At 46.1% G+C, this 21,417-nt stretch overlaps 1 protein-coding gene across 7 annotated transcripts in view; it reads right to left on the reverse strand.

The window, feature by feature from the left end:
• LOC132908757 (putative uncharacterized protein DDB_G0271606) overlaps positions 1–21,417 on the reverse strand; it is a 106,984-nt gene that overhangs the window by 27,277 nt on the left and 58,290 nt on the right. For 4 of the 7 annotated variants that reach the window (XM_060963068.1, XM_060963062.1, XM_060963061.1 and 1 more), the window contains one exon: positions 1,376–1,516. In XM_060963068.1, coding sequence (XP_060819051.1) covers positions 1,376–1,516 — 141 coding nt within the window. Of the gene's footprint in view, positions 1–1,375; positions 1,517–8,229; positions 8,739–21,417 lie in introns of all 7 variants that reach the window. The other 3 variants (XM_060963066.1, XM_060963064.1, XM_060963063.1) reach the window with 1 other exon arrangement.

A 21,417-nucleotide genomic window follows, 5' to 3' on the forward strand; every position in this document is an offset into this window, starting at 1 on the left:
ATCGTCGCATTAGCTTTAATAAACATTAAGTTCAATCATAACGCCACCATGTTGAACGTTTCTCATCCACGAAATCCACCTGAGCGTCGTAAAGCGCGCAGCATCGCAGCGAGATTCCACGCGAGAGCGGTTACAATAGCCGTGAGAGGTGGACGGCCGAGGACAAAACGCGTTTACCTCCTAATCGAGAATTACGAAGCTCCCTGGTGCTTGGCGCGGTGATTATGCTTTATTACGGTGCGCGTGATAGATCTTCCGGTGGCGAGTGGCGCATGAATCGCGCGGAATCGCGAGGGAACCGCTCGACGCTGGTGGGCAACGAGCTGGAGACGGCTCGATCGTCTTCGAGATGACGAGGCCGAACAGAATGGACAGTTATTTCGTCGATAATAGGCATAAATTGTTTGCCAGCCTATTATTACTTTGAATTATTCATGACGCGGATGCTTGGCTGGTCCACGGAAGAGTCCCTGGTCGTCGCGAGACCAGCGGGCACTAGCAGCAGCCGATGAAAGTCGCAGGATCATTCCAAGATTTTATATCACGGGAAACGAAGGTTCTTTACGATCCGTTTTATCGTCGTTCGCCAGCTGTAAACAGCTAAACATCGAATCCTGCCGAACGGAAAGAACAGTGACGTTGAACACGGTGTTCTTTTAGTTAGTTACTTTGGATCCGACTCGGCAGTACTTCTGCGACTACCTTTAAGGTAATTGGCGAACGTCGGACATAACCGAGCAAATTACCTCTCTATTTTTTATATCTAAAGAACGTATTTATCTTGACATTTTATAAATATTTCTAAGTAATAGATTAAAAAAGTTCGTAGCCAAATTTTAGCAAAACTCAAAGGTAATGTATTTTTATAGAATCGAGATCTTGTTTGGCCACGTTCGTTCGATATTTTTGTATCTTCCTAGAAGTTTCCGGCTTTGAAAACGTCATAAACTATCGAAATGGCCAAATGATCCTTTTTATTTCTTTCTCTCTTTTTTTTTTTTTGTCTCGAGGATTCTTTGCTTTCCGAACGAACCGTAGTCGAGACGCTAAAGACGAATCCATCCCAATTTTAGTCGATAAAATTTTACGAATTTTCCTATCATCTCCCATCTGTTTTGTCTTTTACGAATTTTATATTTGAATTCAATCGCGTGTAGGAAAATGTCGAAGATAGGAGGATACAAAGATGAAAACGAAAAGACAGCGGTGTGTCTGAGCGGCGAGGTTGAGTCGCAACCGGAAGCCAGGCTCATCGACGAGCGGAAGGTGAACGCATCGGGAGCCGGCCAAGACCGAGGGAATATTACTGGAGCTTTGTCGAGCAATTTCCAGAACGATTTCCGTATTTAGGTTGGAAGAAGTGGTTCTCTCTCACCTGTGCGCCTCGAAGCACGGCTAGACGGGCCTCTCTCTGCTCCAGGAGGCGCCTTTGCTGGGCAATTTCCCGCTGTTGCCTGGCTGCCATGCTTTCAAGCTCGCTGAGCACCAGCACAGCACCACCCCCGCCCACTGGTAACTGAAACAGGATTAAGAGTACATGAGGAAAAGCGGTTACAAATATCTGCAGCAGAGAAGGTGAAACTAGTCCTGCATTTTCTTCTCTATACTGGGATTTTCTTCGGACAATTGTGGAAAACATCGAATTAACTTAAAATTTAATTGTTCGTTTGTAAATGTTCCTCCGGAACGGTATCTCGTAATCAGAAAGTCAAGGGCCAATCTAGAAACCTGTGACTGAGATAGAAAATCCATTGATTGCGAGGAACTTTATTCTGTAACCACAGCTTGTAAGATTTCTCGCCTCTATAAATACAAATGACGCTGATACCAGATTCGCCAAATTTAACGTACCGCCTTCGGTTTGAAATTCATCTCGATTAAAGGCAACGATACTCGAGGTTGCACAATAAAATCTCGTTGGATGTCGCGGGAGGCCGAACGGTCTAAATGTCAGGCTGCCATTTCGCAACGGCGAGTCAGAGTGCAACGAAGAGGAGGTAGAAAGAGAGGAAGAAGATGCCGTGGAGGAAGACGAGGACGAAGAGAAAGACGAACGAGAGGAGGAGAAACCGGGAGGATTACGCGATTTCGCGGGTAGCAGAAACAAATGGAAAAACGGAAGGGGGCCGGTGTCCGAGGAGAGGCGTAACGTGGCGGAGAAAAGAAAAAGCGAGACGAAGAGTGGTAGGTCCGGACTGGAGGAGCGTTCGCGGTTCTTTTTGCTTGACCTCGTGTACCATCTGGAAAGGACCGGCCGCCGATACCAAGTAGAATCCCAAGGTCGACCTGGCCCTTCGAATTCCACAGCGACAAGGACTCCCGGTAACCTTCGTACGTCAACGAAAAGGAGCTGAACGTGTCTGTCGCTGATTCTCGCGTATCGCGTTCGCTGCATTTCCCAGTGACGGATCTCGCGAGCTCTTTCACTCGCGATTTCTGTTTGCTCGTAAATCCGTACAATTATAACCGAATAAGCAAGAAAAAGATTCAACGTGGAAATCTTTTTTTCCTTTTTTAATATCGCGGAAAATAATTCGAATAACGAAAATCACTCGGATAACTAAAATTCCATTTACCATCTGTACAAAGTCTCCGTCGCAGTTACTACGCCTTCGTTCCGTTTCGTTGTTCGTTCAAGTAGCGAACCCACAATGTCGCAATTAAACTTCTCCCAATTCTACGAAATCAGATTGCACGCGCACCGTTCCATTCGAATTTCAATTTCTCTCGATGCGTTCTCCTTAACGAACGATTCGCCGGTCAGTGAAATAAAAGTTCGTCGATAGATCGAGCGAATTGAAACGAAAGTGGAGCGCGAGACGTCGAACTAACCGAAATTATATCCAACGCTGTTTAGTCGAAATCAATATCTTCTTTAATTCTCTGTTTATCATCTGCCAGCGTATTAATATCTATTACGTAGGTTGCTACGAGCATTAATTCCCGAAACGACCGATTTCGAACCTCCCGCACCGAACCAGCTGTACGATTTATAATCCTTATTAGAGTCCTCTTTTATCGTGCTCCTTTATCGCATCATTGAACATCATCCGATTTCTCCACAGAGAATGTTGATCTAAGTGAAACGCTGGCGCGCACCTAACGCTGAAGTATAATATCGATAAGCTTCATTCCCGATAGTCAAATTCATCGAGAATCGTGGTTAAATAAGGAAAGGCTCGAGGTTACGTGGGCTTTTGTTTCACCACACGTTCATCGTGACATAATTAACGCCAGAGAAGCCGGTTATTAGCAGTGGAATTGATCGACGTCGTCGTACGATCGAGGCGTTACTCGTCGTTCCACCTCGTGTTCCTCCCCTTTATTAGCTTAGTCCTTCGTGAAAATGGCGGATGGAGGCTTCTCCTTTCCTCTCTAGTTCAAGTTAGGAGTAATCTTTAATGCAAAGGATCACCGGCGAACGGAAAATCGAGGAAACTTCTCCGCTCGTTAACCGACAATTCAATTTTCTCGATGCCGCTGTCCCGACGATACCCTCCGTTAATCCGAATTCGATTACTTTGCACTTTGATAACCACGAAAGTTATCCGCCGCCCGTTCTTAGTCCTGCTTACTCTCCTTCAAACTCTATCACGATCGACTTGATCGTCGAATCTCCGAGATCCTGCCTTCATATTGATATAAAACGAACGTTTGTCTTACCTCTTTTTGAAAAACATCTAATTTACAGCGGTCTACTTATTCGCTGGAACCGTTATCGAGGAAGAAAAAAGATCGGAATGGAGGCTGCAGCGGGCAATAAATCGCGCGATAAGGCAGCAGGAGGGTGAATAAATATCAAACACCCCCGGTGCAGCTGCGAGCGAGGGATTTTCGCTTCGAAAGCCACAAATTTTTCCCGCGTTTCAACGGCACCGTCGGCTCGTAAATAGACAGAACCGCGGTCACTGATCCAGGGAAAAGAATTCCCTGCGAAGGAGCTGGCATGCCTCCGAGCGTGCCGCGTTTTTCGCGCGTGAAGCTCGAACAAGTGCGATTCGAAGGGACACGCGATGCGACTGCCCTGTTATTATCCTGTACGCTCGGAAAGGAACACCTCCGAGCTATCTCGTCGGCCGCATTGTGTTTCAAGTGTACAGAAATTTCGCTGAATTTGCTCATTTCGGCATCCTTTGCAGGCGATTTAACGACGCTGGCTCGCTGCGAGTGATTTTCTCCATGGACGAAAGAATATTTTATTATCTTCAGGCTGGCGAATACCTTTGTTAGACGAGGTTTAACTGAGTTTCGAAGACGTGACCGGATGTTCTATAACTTTGCGAGTCATGTAGTTATTTAGAAGTAAAAGCGAGTCCTCGACTATTAATGGCTCGATCGCACGGCTCGTCAGCTCCATTTTCCTTTCAGTTACGAACAACTTAATTTTCATTATCGCCATGAACGAGTAATTTACGCTTTCTATTTTCCAAATGAAAACGAATCCATTCGATCACGGACATACGCGATTTTCAAAAGCAAATTGTATCTTCACGCCTACCATCTGCGTTGTGCAAAATCAATGCGGTTGATAACCAAACAGCTGTGCGAACGGATCTTTCGAGACGAACGTTTTCCATCTGTCCAACTTTCGTTATCTTCGTTAACGCCGCTTTCCAACGGCGGATTTATCTTCGAAGGAGATTTTTTCTTTCGCCTCTTTTCGTTCCACGTTCGACGATTTTCCTTCCAAACGACGTTCTATCTACCACGCTATCGAATCGTTCTAGGCGAAGAGATTTCGCTCTCTCTATCGCTCTACACGCCTCCAAACATGAAAATTCTATCTCTGTACAAACCGTGTGGATCCGCGTCGAATATTTTCAAACTCGTTGCGCTTCGTGGTACATAGTTTCCCATTTTTCTCTTTCTTCTTGATGTTTCGGTTAAAAAATCGTATTTTTATACACCAGCGGGGCCTCGTTAATCTTTTTACAGCGCTCGATTATTCTGACCCAGCGGCGTTTCAAGGCTCGTTGTTCCAGCCTGTTCGCGAGATTCCACTTTGAGCAGATTGCGTCTTCTGCGATAGGACATTGAACAGGCAGCCTCGAAGCAAGGAAGGAAGACACTTACGTATAATTTTCGGAGACTTGCAGCACTCTAGGCGGTAGAAGCTCCGACCAATCCTTCCTCGATTCGAAACGAGACAGCGTCGTACAGACACGTCCCACGGAATTCTCGATATCATTCCCCGTTTCTCTCCGACGTGTTTCTCAAAGGGAGCTTTATGAACGACAAACAGGAAGTCGCGATCTTTGGATATTCCGTTTGCAAATAATATTCGGTCGAATTGCCTCTTTGCGAGAATGGATTCGCTCGATTCTCGCGTGCGACGATTTCAAATGTTTCAACGGCGCTCGATATTACATTCCACGAAGAAACTTTGAACTGACAACACAGTCATCTTGCAGCTAAAAATCAGCCGAATAAGGGCAATCACTGTAACTGTGTTCTGTCCGTAGATCATCTTCTAAATTGTAACAACGTTCTCTAATAAAAGATTAAACTTGCTCTTCCAAACGAAATTCAGACGCGTCTAAATCGTAAAAAGCATCGGGAAGATTTTCTTTGTTTTATCAAAGATATTAATTTGTATCGCCAATTACGATATTGCAAGCTAAGTACTTGGTTCTAACATACAATGCATCATATTAATTCCAGTTGAAATTAATTAATTTCACTGTACTACGCTTGATTGTACGATGTATGCTGAAAATGTATAGATACTGTTATTTACGTTTGTAAATCTCCTTGTCGTATTCTCGTACCTCGTTTTTTGTACATTCTCGTTACGTGTCTTATTAATCGTTAATGGCCACAAAGATTAGGTAGGTGCGCTCGTAAATAAGATAAATAGTAATAATACATTCCACGGAGACAACGTTCTGCCTGTCTCTACCTTGTTGCTTCTCTAATCGTTTATTTATACGTTTGGTCGGCGAAATGTGCTTGACTAGAAATAAATACGAAGATGAATAACCTGAGAGTATAAGACTAACGTAAAAATAATCTATATACGTGAGAGAAATACGAATTACGAGATAAATAATACACGGAATGAACTAACATTAAGATTAATTGATAAAACAAAGTATGGCGCTAAGAGGACCCGTCAATCATGTTAAACGAAATAGATTGCGTTTTGAACGCGTAGGGCGCCGAATTGTCGCTTTCTATCTGACACGATCACTGATAACAGAGCACGAGATAAGCGGATGTAAATATAGCGTCATATTCTCGTTATCCAAATTCTGGTTAACGGTCTGATTGCTTGTCGACGAGAATCAGGGAATAAAGAGTATCAGCGACCAAAGGAGTGGTTTCAGTTCGGCGTGGGCATCCATCAAGGGTTTCCAGTAAAAACATGGCCAGCAACGAAACCGGTCGAGCATTACCAGAGCTAAGCCTCTTCAAATGAGCGGCATATTGACCTTTCTCATTTCGGCCGGAGGTCGGGGTTAAACGCGAGTCCGGCAATCACGGTCTAACGGGTGGCTCGGAAATACCCCCGTCGCGAATCGTTTACCGGGAAAATCCTTCGAACCGAACGAATTGCCCTATTTCCAGACGAAGCTCCGCTTCCAAGGAGTAAATTCGCCTCGTGTACGAGAAACGGCGGCAGCTGCCTCTGCCACCGTCGAATAAAGTCGAAAACGAAGAAGAATATCTGGCGCGTTGTTTGCTCCGGAACGTTCTTTAAAGTGAAATTTTCACAACGACTATAGACTCGTTCGGGTAGCCGTTTAAACGTCGAATTTTTACTGTAAACCGCGCTATTTTCGTTTGGAGAGCAAACGAACGAGCCGCGAGAAATGGAACAGTGGCATTTAAAAAGAGAAGAGGGTACGAGCAGAGGGAGGGAAGAGGTATTGAAGAGAAAATCGAGCCAACGGACAATCCCCGACGATTATCGCGCAACACGACACTTCCAACGTCTATACTGTAACTTTTTCGAAAGCATTTGTCCGTAACGATCGGCAAACGAGCGTGCGATTGAATCGTGTGGAACGCGGACACGATGGAACGATGCGCGTCTCTATCAACAGCTTCTCGTTGAGAACTTTAGCGGGACGTTTCTCGAGAACCCGGACGATTTTGTAGGATTTCAACTATTGGCATTCGTACGATCGAAAGGAATTATCTTTGCCGTTATGTTCGAACGCTCCGTTTTTTTTTTTTTTTTTGCGCTCGAGAGCGACGAGACGAGTAGCACCCCGTTGAAACGGATTACGAAAGTTAAAACGTTCGCGGAAACGGACCGCGCATGTCGTTACGATCCCCAGGTGTACACATGGCGATTATTGCGTGGGAATCATCAAAGTGCAATCACAAACGACAATAATTACCAATGTAGGAAGATCAGTATCCAATTCAGCGGCGTCTCCTTACCCTACACAGCGTTTATTTATCATCGTACTGATTCACGTACGTACATCAACGAGATAGGAAATTTGTAATAATTTTGATAAACACGGCTAAATAAACATCGGTGATAAGCGGTCAGATATTCTGGTACGAAGCGGCACACGGTACCGAGGTGAGGGGGATGCTAATTAAGGAAATTCACCGACGAAGAGACATTTTGCCGGTGAGAACGCATAAATAACAAGGGAATTTCATCGAAATAATCCCAGCTGCCTCCGCCTTACAAAGTTATCTCGCGGCAGTTTAAGTGGCCGTAACTATTATTTATTCGATCAGCCAGCCGATGTAGTCCCTGTGAACTATGACGCGTTCCCTCTTCTTGGCCCGCCTTCTCCGAGCGCGGCCACGTTTTATCGCGAGGAAGTAATGAACGTCCTCCATCCGAGATAAATGGCTGATTTATTTATTGGATGGAGGACGGCGAGCACGTAAAATGGGAAAAAATTCCGCGGGACAGTGGCGACAGAGATAACGATCCCGATGGAGGATCGTGCAGGTTTAACGAGATCTATCTCTCCATGAAATTACCTTTCGTTACTTTTTTCCTTTTCTTGCCGGCCTTGTCTTCGTAAAAGTCAAGAATACACTGTTCAGGTTGCACAGCGATAAAATAACAATAAAACCGATAATTGAAGTTTCTCGTGGCTGTGATGTCTTTCTAAGATAACGGCGGAACGGGAAAAAACTCGCAGGTAACAAATAGAGAATCAGAGAGGATGAAAGTAGGTGGGGAAAGAGAAGTGTAGTCGGTAATAGCTCGTGGTCGATGGCAGCAAGGGGTTGGAATACGAAGCGAGAGCTTACCTCGTTCTCGAGCTTAGGGGTGTTGTCGCATTCCGGCTGCTTGCCGTCTGCCGGTTTCTCCTTCACGGACAGCAGCTTCGGTTTTCTCTTGGATCGGCCGTGCCGGAGCTTCACCGTCACGGCTTTCGACTTGAAGTTCTCCGCCGGATAAACGCACGCCAGCATCGTGCCTTGGCACGGTTTCGCGATTATTTTCGTTCGATTGTCCTTCCGACGCGTGGCTATCCTCGAAACTCGCTACCACTTTTCCCTTTTTGCTCAACGTTCGCGAACTTGGTTCTTTCCTTCTTTCGGTGACGTGCGATTTTCTTCCGATTTGCAATTAAGGGTCGCGCGTCGCGGTCCCATCGGCTCCTCGGAAAACTCGTTAATTCCGCGATTAATTAAAAGCACGTTTTTTCAACCGCCGTTAATTCCTCGTTCGCTCGCGTTACACTTTCACAGGTTTCCCTTTTTCTTCGTCGGGGCTTGTTGCTCGCTGGAATCGTTTCTCCTCGAATCTACCGCCTCTAGAATAACATCGTACCAACGAGCGTTAACCGGTTACGAGAGGGTGACTTTGACGCGGAGAGACTGTCTCTGGAAAGGGTTGCGCGGGACGAAGTATCAGCGGGTCATCGAATATAGCCGACTGTCAAAGATAATTAACGATTGCATGGCGTAACGAGGATCCAGAGTTGAACGCTTCTAGAATTCGGTGCTCACGCGTTAGATTTCATTACGGTTGCCAATTAAAACGCGAGCTAACTGTCAGAGCGTCCGTTTTCTCTTGAACTCATCACTGGGTCTCATTGTAATCGCTTACCGTTATTTCGTGTTTCCTCTCCCACCGTGACGTAAAAATAATTCGCTGGAGAAAACCTATCCGCCGATCGTGAATACGCCAGGAGAAGAGTACGATGAACTTCGTTAATTTTATAGAACCGTATACGAAGGATAATTGCTAAAGGTATCGCTGTTTGTCAGTCAGATGGAGCGATTATTCGCGAATGGGATTGCAGGTTCCAACGAGGCCGAAAAACTTTTTAAATACGCGTCAGATGGGAATAAAGGATAGGAAAGGAAAAGAGAAAAGAAAAGAAAAGAAATGAAGCGAAATGCTTATCTACATCTTGAAGTCGAGCTGTGCAAATCTGGAGCCACGTTTCGTACGTAAATCGAGTTTCGGTGACAAAGGACGGGCTGCGTTTACAAGGAACGAAATCCGTAATGCAACTCTTGTTAATTATAACCGCGCTTCTGCCGCCTGCAAAGGGAAAAGGGCAATGGGCATCGATTCGACGCGTAGCTTCGCCAATTGTATACAGTTCGCCAACTCTGTATGCGCCTCTCTGTGCATCTCTCTATGGTTACCAAGAGTCTCTCCGTTCGATTCTGAAAGCGTACGTACGAGAAGGATGGGGTGGGACGCGCAGCGAGCTTCGAATTTCACATAAAGCTGGATAACGTGTGGAGGATTCCTTTATTCCTGTAATCTCCGTGAACCGTGAAGTCAACGACGTTAGCCAAAGTTAACAAGGATCAACGAAAATCGTGCGCTTTTACATTTATTTCGCGTTACTCCACCAACACATCTTTTTTCCTAATTAATTCGTCGACTTTCGCGTTATAAGTACACAATAAATTGAGAGGTTTGTGGGTCACTGGATTAATAGAGCATCGCGGTTCTCTTTAATTCCCTTGCCAGTCATTAAAATTGAACAAGCGTCTTATTTATTCTGACTTTATTTCATGTATGAATTACCGACCAACTTTCCCCTCGATAGAAGAATCTTTCGTCGAGGCCAACTTTTCACACGATCCACGGTATGACTAATATGTAAAGCAATCGCAAAGTAGAATAAGAAATTGCCGGGAATTGCGAAGAATTGCAGACGGCAACGGGGTTGAAAATGCTAGAGCGGCCACTTTCCAGTGTCTTTCGCGTTGAGTAAAAGCGTCGGAAGAGGGGAGGAAACTGGGAGGCTGTATTCACCAGGCTTTACTTCCTCTTTCTCCCGTTTCTTCTCAGAGAATGCTTGATCGTAAATTTTTCATTAGGTCAGTCTATCCCTGCTCCGGGAACGCTCTGCTTCTCCCTTTATTCTATTACAAGCGTTCAAACAGGTCGACGTTACTGAAAACTGGCCTCGTGGCGAAAATTGTGTTCCTTCGGATGAAAGGGGTGTTCTGCGAACGGCGTTTCTTTGATTTTTCCCGCCTGTTCCACGGATCCGATTAGTGGCGTGGATTAAAGTCACGAGCGAAAGGAACAGCGTGCTTTGATTAAGAGACATAGGAAGAGAGACGGTTTCAGGGGTGGTATAGAAAATGGGAAATAAACCTGAAATCGTTCTCCGCGTACTCGTCCAATTCCGCGCTCGTTAATCAAACCCGATCAATCGGATATTTTTCAACCGTCGAATTCCACGTTCCAGTCTCGTTCTCGGGTAGTCAAATTTGCAAAACGTAGCGAGTACAGGGAGGAGCGAGGAATCTACGCTTCCGAGAGGACGAATCCTCCGGCCGAGTGGAAATTTAGCGGCGCGTAACTCGAGTTTAGTCGTATCCGAAATCGATCGAGGGAAGCGGTGGCGGCTGTTCGTGCATTCGAGAAACAATGGGAACGAGGAGGAATCGGAAACGATTAAGCAATACCGTCTCGGTATCACGTCGATCTATAATCGTTTCTTTAAAAATAAACGAAAGAACGACGAAGAAGCGTATCGTCCTCGAACCTTACGACCTAAAAACGCGCCAAAGACTGTTCGAACGTTTGCTACAGGCCACGCTTCAGACGTATCCGAAGGCCTGTTGCATGGCGAGAAACGCGCGGAGCGAGAAGAAGCGAATCTACCATATGACAGAGCGAACGCTCCCCTAACGGGGTTTGTCTTATTTAATTTGCGGCTGACTCGAGGGGAAAAATCGGGGCGTGATTACAGGCCCCTCTGCTCGAGACGCGTGTCACCGCGGGAATGAAAGTATTTCCACGGATCGACGCCTGCGGCCTCCGACTAAGCTCGTTCGAGCTCTCGTCGATAAATGAATTTTCGCGTTAACAGGGGTGTGTCCCGAGATTCCTTCAAACTACATGTTTCGAGTGGCAGAGAGGTTTGCTTTGTAGGCAGGAGAACGTGGAATTGGCAGTCGGTTTGTTATAACACGGAAACCTAAGTTGTCTTTGGATGGAGTTTCGAGGGGATGTTTTTACTGACGCACCGAGTATATACGTTACTTACGTGGTTGAGCCCCACCTCACCAAGCTGTTACGCTAAATTAATCATGCAGAGCTTGATTTTGCCGGGTTATATTATGCTTGGCTCGAATGTCGATTAACGAGTATCGTACGCGCATAAACATGCGGCAAATTATCTGTACCGGTAATTCATAGTCTGCATCTAATTTTCTTTCCCGTTCTATTCTTTGACGTGCGCTCCCATTTTCTCCCGATATCGCTTCGAGGAAAGCAGGAAGCACGCAACAAAAATCAGCCCGCGAGAAACTAAGAAACAAAAGTGGTTTATTTCGATCTTCGATTACCTCGGAGGCCTTCGTGACCTAGTAGATTGTTTCTCAAGTATCGTACCGAGATTCCTGGAAATTAACTCCGACGAGAGAGAAAGAAAGAGAGAGAGAGGCTTTCTTTTCCAATTCCTCGACTCTCGGTGACTCGATGCTGTTAATTTGCGCCAGATCTTTGTCCAACTTTGGCATCGCGTTTCTTCGATCCTATTTAAAACGTTCGATGGATTCTTTTCGAGACAAGAATGCTTTTTTTTTTATAAACGAGAGAGAAGAAGAAGCGGAGCATTAATACAGGAAGAGCTTTCGACGGAATCGATGATACCCCCTAGAATCGTTAATCGTTTTCTTATCGCGAAACTAGACGAGAGAAGCTACTCTTTCGGTGCGATATTCGCGGCTATCGCTGCTGAATCTCAAGCGGCCGAGCCGATTGGAGAGAGGTCGATTCGATAGTTCGATAAACCAACGACCCACGGTTTCATCCACTTTCGTCTGAACGTCACGGAGAAGATGGCGTCGCACCATGTTCCGGAAGATAACTCGCGTACACTTTCCTCGCAGCTTCGAGATCCGAGCCCTATCTTTCGAGAAATTACTACCTCTCGTCTCGTTCCTGTGCATGAGAGACACTTGAACGTGTTTCTCATTAAGATTGCAACGTTCAAATTGATCCAAATCGATATGGACACGATATATCATCGTCATTTCAGAATTTCCGACGATTTGGAAAAAACACGCGATGCGAATTATAAATTCGTAACTTTTATAAATAAAATTCTTCTACTTTGCTATCGCGAGACATAGAGACCGCGAGGGATAATTTTTATTTCCAACACGATTCACCAAATTTTCCCACTTGCACGAAACAGAAGCTACTGGTCCCGATCGTCAGAGCGGTCGATCTCGCTCGCTCAGCCTTATGCAACGTTATCGTCTTGCCACGACACGTTCCCGAGCCTGTCGCGGTCTAAATAGCTCGACATACGATGGAGCTTAAGCCCCGTACACATAGCCGAGCATGACACGAAATCGACACGGAGGCGTTCGCAAAATTTGCCCCCGTTCCCTGAATATTCATCGACGTGAATACGTTATCTCGTCGCGATAACGTCGGCGTTTCGCCCGTTCGCTCTCCCCTGCACGCGTCCATTACGAACTTGGAGACTGTAAACGCGAATACCTTCCACGTGCATCCCGATTATCGTCCGTTTTAGGCTCGTGAATGCGAGCAGCAGGTTCGTGGCGTCCGCTCGATCCATCGCCGAGGATGGATTCCGGTGAAAGGGTCACGAATATTGCCAGGATATTGCAGACGCGAGTGAACCACCACGACCGACCAAATAGATCGAAGTTAATTAAGATCGGGCAGGATAGTAGACGCCCTAAAAGCCCGGCAGCTGAGAACTTGGCAATTTCCACGCTGTTTTCTCATTCGTTTCCACGTATGACAAATAAAGTCCCGACTTAAGCCGTGGATTTCCTGAAACGGGGGATCTTTTTTGTTCTAGGATACGGTAGAACGCGCTCCGGGTGTTCGCCGAAAATGGGATATCGTAGAACGCGGTGCTGTTTGCACAACGTGTGTACACGATTTAGCGGAAAACTGACAGAGCAGGCACTCTCGCGGTTCGCCCCAATAGAAATGATAATCCGTGGGACGGTGATGCCTGTGCACGCTTCGAATAATCATAGGTTACGCAGAATCGACGATGACTAGAGAGCTTGTACCGCAGTTTGCAACGATTTTGCAACAGGGAACGCCAGCCGCGGTCGATGAAACAGACGGAGAGACACGAAACTGGCGTGCTCGTCGAAATATTTCCCGCGTATTTACGGGAAAACCAACGCCCCGCTATCAAAAGCGTCCTCTCGCGCAAAACACGCTCGTGTTTCTTCGTTAATTCGGCTAATGGACGCTCGACCGGGTCGAATCGGGGACGCGAGAGACACCGGGTGGAATAAAATCGTCACGGGACCTCGATGACACATCGGATAAGAGTGGCTAAAGAAAATATTTAAACGAGCGGGAAATTATCGTTTTTGTTTGCAAAGCGGCGTGAAAGGTGTTCGTTATGGAGAAAGGATGTCATTTAGATCGGTGACTGGATAGATAAAAGGGAGGAGGAGAGTTCTCGATGGCCGCGGTTTAACCAAGTCGGACGACATTCTGAGAATTTCACGGACACCTGGCATTAAATAAAATATCATTATCGTACGAGATCGGTCTGCCCGAGATCTCTGTAAAAACCACAATTGGAACGCGTCCTCTCGTCTGCGGATGAAGTAGTCCTCGAATAGGTAGACTCCCGGGGAAGACTGCTGAATATCCTTTTTCTCGAGAGACCGTTCAATTACGATCATCGACCGGTATATTGGAATTATTATACAATCCCTGTGAAATGCAAACGAGCTCCGGATTCTCAGCCATCGGCGTATTAATCGCTGCACGCGAATGCCGTCGCTGTTTATCGTCAAATATTCACCAGTCATCGACAGGGGCCTCGTTATTTCGCGTTGCGATCGCGTCGTCGCTTTGCAGCAGCCCTTGTTAAATATTTGATATCCAGCCGGAGTAAAGAATTTGAAACGGAGAAGGCGTTCGATGAAAGACGAAGAACCTGATCGATGTCTGTCGATTGACGGCACAGACGGAAAGGGAAAAGGTCGTTGTTTAAATAAGTAATCCGAAGTGGAGGCTCAACTCCGTGCGAGAATCTAACTCAAAGTGGGGTCGTTTCCGTTATATGCTCGTTAACCGATCTCGAGACGCTTCGAGGAAGAAACACGAGTCCCGTTTTACAGCAATGGAAACTTATGGTGACAATGTCGCGTCGATAGTAGAACTTTGCCTTCTAATTGATTACAATTGAAAGGAGAACATTCGTTTGGAAAAAGTAGAGTAAACCACTGGAGATATTTATGGAAGAAGCTCGCAGTTTAAAATGGATCGAAGATGGACAATGTAAGAAGGGGTTCGTTTTCACTCTCGTTGGAACCGGCAGGACCTGCCTCAATCTTTCAGCAGAAGCGAGCAGCCGCGTCTCGGCGCGGGTAGAACTGACCGATGATGAATGCGCACCGAGACAGGGATCGATGATACGACTATTTTTCTCGCCACCTCGGAAGTACCCGCTTAGAAACGAGCCGTCGGTGGGGAGATGATTTAAATTCATAAGTTCGCCGAGCTCTGCTCGAAGATTAAGAATGCATCGGTTTCTCGTCCAATTTCCATTCTCCTTTTTTAGCCGGCAAAACCCTCCAACCTTCGGTGTCTAAAAAACTAATATTCCTCTTTCTTTCTCCGCAAGGCGACACGCGAGTACCTGGTTTCGTAGAATTATTTAAACCAAAGGTAGAGACACGAAGATGAAAGCAAAGAGGCGGAGAGTGGATGGAACGAGAGACGCGGCAGAAACCGCGAGGTAAATTCTTAAAAGCGTTCGCCGATTCCGCGAACCGTGGCCTGCGAGTTAACGGTTTCGATATAATTCACCATCTGTAGCTATAAAATCTTTCAGTTATAAATCGCATGCTCCTCGGTCTGTATCGCTAATAACGGCGAGGAAATGGCGTGTAACAGGTAGCGTCTTCCGATTCGAACCCACGTCTCGTCTCGTGGCTCTCTAAGCCCTCTCCTCTCTTCTCGATCGCCTCTTCCGTTCTTCGCTTGCGTTAATCTCCGCGTTGCTCTGCTATCCCACGGATGCAGCGTTAACCGATTAACGAAACACGAGACCCGCTGATCCAGTGCTTTCTCGGTGAAACGCGAGTCCACTGGATCTCGAGCGCTTTCCAGCGAAAAAGGGCGGAGTAGCTTTACCACTCGCGAAACAACAACACCGTTTTGCTGTTTCGACTCACGAGTTTGTTTCTCTCTTGGCGGAAAACAAGGTGTGCTGAAAAAATACAAGCGGACACTTTGTGGCCATTGCCTGCCAACAACAACAACAACAACGAAGGAAAAGTCTTCTTTTTTTGTGCGGAAAGCTGGAGGAAGAACAGTGTCATTCCACCTTCTCCTTTCTTTCGTTCGTTCATTCGTTCGTTCGTTGGTTCCAGCGGGCTTTGTAAGGCTGCTCGCGCCTCTTCATGCAGTTCAAAGTGTCACCGATTGTTCCCGAGGCCGGCGTGAGACAGTAGAAAAAAGAGAACACACGACGCGGGTTCGAAGGTGGAGATGAGCTGCACCTCGAACGCGGACAATGCCACGGGGGCGACGCAGCCTTTGTGTGTAAAACGACAGAGGTTCCGCGACGCTGTCTTCCATCTACTTACTCCACACCTCTTTTTAACTTTTTCAACCAGCGTTGTAATCGAGAACAGTTTGCTCTGCACGCTGCCCTCTGTAGTTAGACACGTAGGGTGTACATCTCCGACTGTCAGACATTCCAGATTAAATTCTGTGACCGTAAGACGTTCCTCGAACCGACTCCTAGAGCCAAGGGTTTCACCGTTCTCTACTTTCTCGTCGCTATAAACCAGATTAATTTCGTGACCTTCTTAAGATAATGGCCGAGTATCCGTTGAAACGAACAATCGGTAAAAAAACGATCGAAAAATCTCGATAAATCCCGCCTCGGACAACTCCAAAGTCAAGCAGGAACGTGAGGTTCGAGGCGTTGCACGACTCTTAGAAAGCATGGAATAAAATCGTGATGAATCGTCGCGGTCCGACCACGGGGAACAGATACCCTGATAATGCAGCGACACTTCGACAGCTACCCTTATTTATGACCGTGAAAAGGGAAGCTTTGGTTTAATGGTTCGATCGTCGTTCCTTATTTTCCTCGGCAGAGGAAACTGCGGATAAGAAAACCACCTTCAGGCTGCAGACTACAGATCATGCATAGTTTGCATCGTGTCGTACTTTCGCATCGACAACTTTGTAGCACGAACCCATTCCACCTAAAAGCTGCCATACTCAGATTTCTGACATATGTATAGACGCGTTTGAAAGTTGGAAGATATCGATGTCGGTTTCGTGTTAGAAAGTCTCAGAATTTTCATATATCAACGATGTCTTTCTTTTCTTTTTATAGTTCTATCAGTTTGCGTTTCGATCGATGGTATTCCCTTCTGTTGCTCTTTGCTGTTTCAGTCTCTTCTATCCGTTTCATTTCTTTCGGTTGTTTCAATTTGTTTTTTAAGTACACTTGCGTTACCTGCTTTTATTACAATCCCTTCTTTGATGTTTCTGCGATAAACATTTTTTAATATCGCTGAAATCCTCCTTACTTGCACCATTTCTTGTCGTAAATATTTCGCGCTCGATGGAACTCGTTCGTCGATGTTCCTCGCTTTTTATCACGGAAATTCCTCCTGGAAAATCCTTTTCGCGTCCACCTAAGCTCCGAATCCGCTTCATTCTGATTGGCTGTCTCGATGACGATGATATCAAAGAGAAGCTGGTGGATCATAGATTATTTCGTACTATTGATCCAGAATGGACGCGTTACTGCGTGAAGCTGGAAAGGCAACGTCCACACACGTTCACGGAAGTTAGGTAGTTGGCTAGAAATGATTTTGGAGAAAGTGACCACTACCGACCGCTGACTGACCACAGGACGGACACTGTTTCCATCAGCTACTTGGTCAACGGCTAGTCACAAGTGTAAACCAGCTTCCGATAACCCGGTACTCGTAAAGAATCAAGAGACAAGGGAATCGTATTCGATTCCTAAGTTTATACATTCGACGAGCGAATGCATAGAAATCTGAGTAAAAAATCCTACGAAATATTAATAGCTTATTTAATCGAGATAAACAACAGTATTCAACTATGTTGAATATATATATATATATATATATATATATATATATATATATATATATATATATATATATTCAAGAGAAAATCTATTTCTGTTGAATGTTACAACGCGATGTAACGAAGAGTTCCGTTAGGCCAGCCACGGTCAAGAACAATCGCCATTTTTGAGAAACTGAATTTTAACGCTACGAGCATTCTGCGTGCCAGCGCTCAGATAGTACGTGGGTTATTTTAACGGACTTACAGTACCATGTATTTTTAACGTCATCGCAGCGCTTCTCCTTAGCTCAATAGTCGAGACCTTGTCATAAACCTTGGAGTTTCCAAACGGTCACGCAACGACATAATCTAACGGTTTCACAACTCGTATCTTCTCGAATATTCCACGGGGGTGTAAATTACACCACCTCGACGCACATCCCCACGTAGCAGTACCGGGGCCTCGTTCTTCCTTCCGAAGGTACAACGTGCAATGGGAGGGAGGATACGAGGCATTAAAATTGCTGAAATAGCGCGTCTTCGGAAGAGGAATTCCAATGGTAACTCGGAAAAGTCAAGTTAAATCGCTAGCTACACATACACGCGTCAATTATGTGCGTAAATACATTCAAAAATCAGGACGCGTTTTTTTTTTTTGGTTTAACCAATTAGTCGATAACCAGTCGATATATTTCTGAAAATTAGTTGCAAAACGTTCGAACGTCGTAAATTTCATCGCATCGCGCCAGTTACTCGATGCTTTGATTTAGGATGTGGCTATATCGTAGACATTACACGTCCTGCTCTATAAATGGAAGCGAAGAAAAGAAAAAAGGATGAAACGGTTAGATGGGATTTGATCGTTTAGTCGCGATGAATCGCGCGTTTCTTATCGAAGTATTTTTCCCGTCGAGCGAACAAAATAAGGTGAATACGTGTCGGACACGGAGGAGAGTTCGTGACACGTTAACTAGAACACAGGAGGATAGAGCTCTGTTTCCACCTTTTTCGCTTCCGTTACCGGGACACCTCGCGAATTTCTCCTATTTTCCTAGCGCACAGTACCGCGCCGTGGAGTTTTCAGCTCGTCACTACTCGTTAAAAATGTATATTTCGAGATATTATTTCAGAGAACGAAATGCGACAGCAATTTGATGGCGAACTGATAAATTTATTTGGTGGAAACTATCGATTTTTCGTGCATCGACCACGAACTCCACTCCACGCTGATACTCTCACTGATAATTTCACTGCGTTTGACACACGTCCTCGATACCACGGATTTTTTCACAGCGAAGATGCAACCGAGAATCCTTTTAATCGCGTGAAAAATAAACACTCGACCTACGATCTCAACGTTTAGTCGATGATTTTCTTCGGGAATAGCAAGTAATTTTCCTTTTAACTAGGAAGTATGTTGTAACCATCGCGGTATTACCGTACGTCTGTCACAGAGATCGTTGTTAAACTACGCTACCAACCCCAGTCGATTCACGAGCACAACGACGAATCGTATAAATCTCAGTGGGAACGTAGTTACGTTTTCTCTGGAAGACGAGACAAACCAGAAAGTCGATCTTATTAAAAGACTAGGCGATCGATATTCGTCTCGCGTGCAAGGTATTCATCATTTTTCCGGCGGATACAGCAGCGGAGAAACGTGGATTTTCCAAGGCTACGTGTAACAATCGACCAGCTGGGACGCCGATTGTTCCGAGACGTCGATCGACCCGAAAGAAAATATAACCACTCGATGCATGCAGCGGCATCGATGAAATTGAGTTTCAAGCCTACGTGACGTTCCCTTCCGTGCCCTTCTTCCTGCTATCCGGCCGGGACGTTTAGGAAACGAAGCTGTCCGTCCTATTCCCTTGCAACTTCACCGCGGCATGCTACCACGCGTCGAAAGTTTGACTCGACGAACGCCAGCTACCGATAACGTGACGAACGCTTGGAGCTTTGCCGGTAGAAGTAAGCCGATCGGCGACGTAATCACCGATAAGGGAAAATTTACTACGAGCAGGGGATCGAATATCTGGTAAAAAATTCCAATCCTCTATATCGAAATCACGACGTTCTTTTTCATTAAAATTTCAAACATCAAAGTTCGCCGTTCGCTTCAATATGCTTCAACTTTCATCGAAAAAACGGATTGGAAGAAACTTGGTCGCGGGTTGTCGTCGAAAAATGCCAACTTTGAATCGGCTGCAGCCAATCGACCCAAATTTCCTCTATGGCCGGTGACTCCAAAAATTCCATGGAACCTTGCAGCACGACTTTCCCTCGTCGAGAGTCGGATGGAAAAACAAAGCGACCCTCTGTAGGCGACAGTTCCACGGATCTCGAATCGAGTGTTTGTAATTCGCCCCTAAGCGGTCGGTCAACAGACCACGTTCGCGAAACATCGTTCCAATTTTCCATCGAGCGCGCTCGATGCTCCGTCTCGAGTTTCATATTGGTTGAAATCGACGCAGCCATAGTCGAGGTAGCTTTCGTGGAAAAATTCTAACGATCGTCGCGTCGGTAGCAGCTGCAACATTTCGGAATACGATTTCTCGTAGGAGCACGGGAAATAAGCGATTTCGTTGTAACCGATTTCGCGTGGAGACTTCGATCGAAGATCGGCGATTTGCACGCGTCGTACGTTGAACACGCGCGTGTACCGTTACTGAAATCCGCAGCTGCTGTTGTCTTCGCGTAGAAGCTACGCGGAAGACGCTTTGTCTCGGTCGATCGGCCGATACTTTGCTATATTTTCCACTCGATTCGAGCTGCCGCCTTCCTGCCGCCGTGGACATTTGTCAGACGGCGACAGTGCTCGTTGGAGGTAGTCTAGAAGAACCGAAGAAAGTGGAAGTTGTATGTACGTAGTTGAGAAGAGAAACAAAGTCGGTAGCCTGGGACCGAAGACTGGATTATCTGGATCGATTTCTCGCGAATACTCGTCCTCGTATCGGCAGCTTGAAATTTGGAGCTGGATGGAGCAAATGAACTAGCCCTGTAAGAGCGTGTCTACGAATAAATGCGACCGTTCCGACCGATCCTCGATCATCGTTACGTCGAAATGACACGAGATAAAAGATGGCGTCGTTACCAGCAATGTACCGACGCTTTCCAGATGCTTTATCCGAGAGTTATAGATCACGCGCCATTATATATCTTGCTCGCGATGGTACACGTCTTTTGAGTAACAGCCGTATCATTCCGCGAGGCAATGCTCTAGAAAATACGTTTCTCCCCCATACCGACACGTCGATGGATTTAACCACAACTGCCGCGCGTTATAGCTACTCCAAAGTAGCATTGTCTTCGACAATCAGCAAACGCCTTTTCGTGTTACGAGAATCTCATTTGCTTTGATTTTCGTCCACGCGATTCTCTTTCCAATTTTCGTTCGATATTCTTTTGCACGACACCGCCTGAGAAACGCGATACACTCATCGGGGAAGACAGACTCGCGGCAAAAAGACTCGTGCGAAAGATACCGCGAAAATCGAGACACCATGGCGCGGTGGAAGATAGCGTGGCTCGCGTGGCCGGTCGTTGACAAATGGACGCGAGCCAGAGAGGGAAAACGGGCGGCAGTCAGCCGGACAGAGTGACAGGGTGTAAGCTGACTCGTAACTTTTGCAGACGGTTACGCAAATTGCTCTCTCAGACAGCGCGTCTACGTTTCGCGAGGGTGGTCGCGATTTATGGAAATTGGAGGATTCTCGTTGAGCCTCCGCTCCCGTCGGTTATCGTCGACGCGTAAGGGACGCGGTGAGTGGCCGTAACGATCGTCCGATTCGATGTAATCGACGGTTCATTGGCGAATTCTGTGGAATTCGCGACGAAACAGCTGATCGTTTATCGAGCAATGAAATAGCTAGAAAAACGATAGAACGAAAGTGGACGTGTCGCGTGTGAAAATTGGCTATAAACCGTGGGGT

Source organism: Bombus pascuorum, chromosome 7 (assembly GCF_905332965.1).
Source record: "Bombus pascuorum chromosome 7, iyBomPasc1.1, whole genome shotgun sequence".
Classification (NCBI taxonomy): domain Eukaryota; kingdom Metazoa; phylum Arthropoda; class Insecta; order Hymenoptera; family Apidae; genus Bombus; species Bombus pascuorum.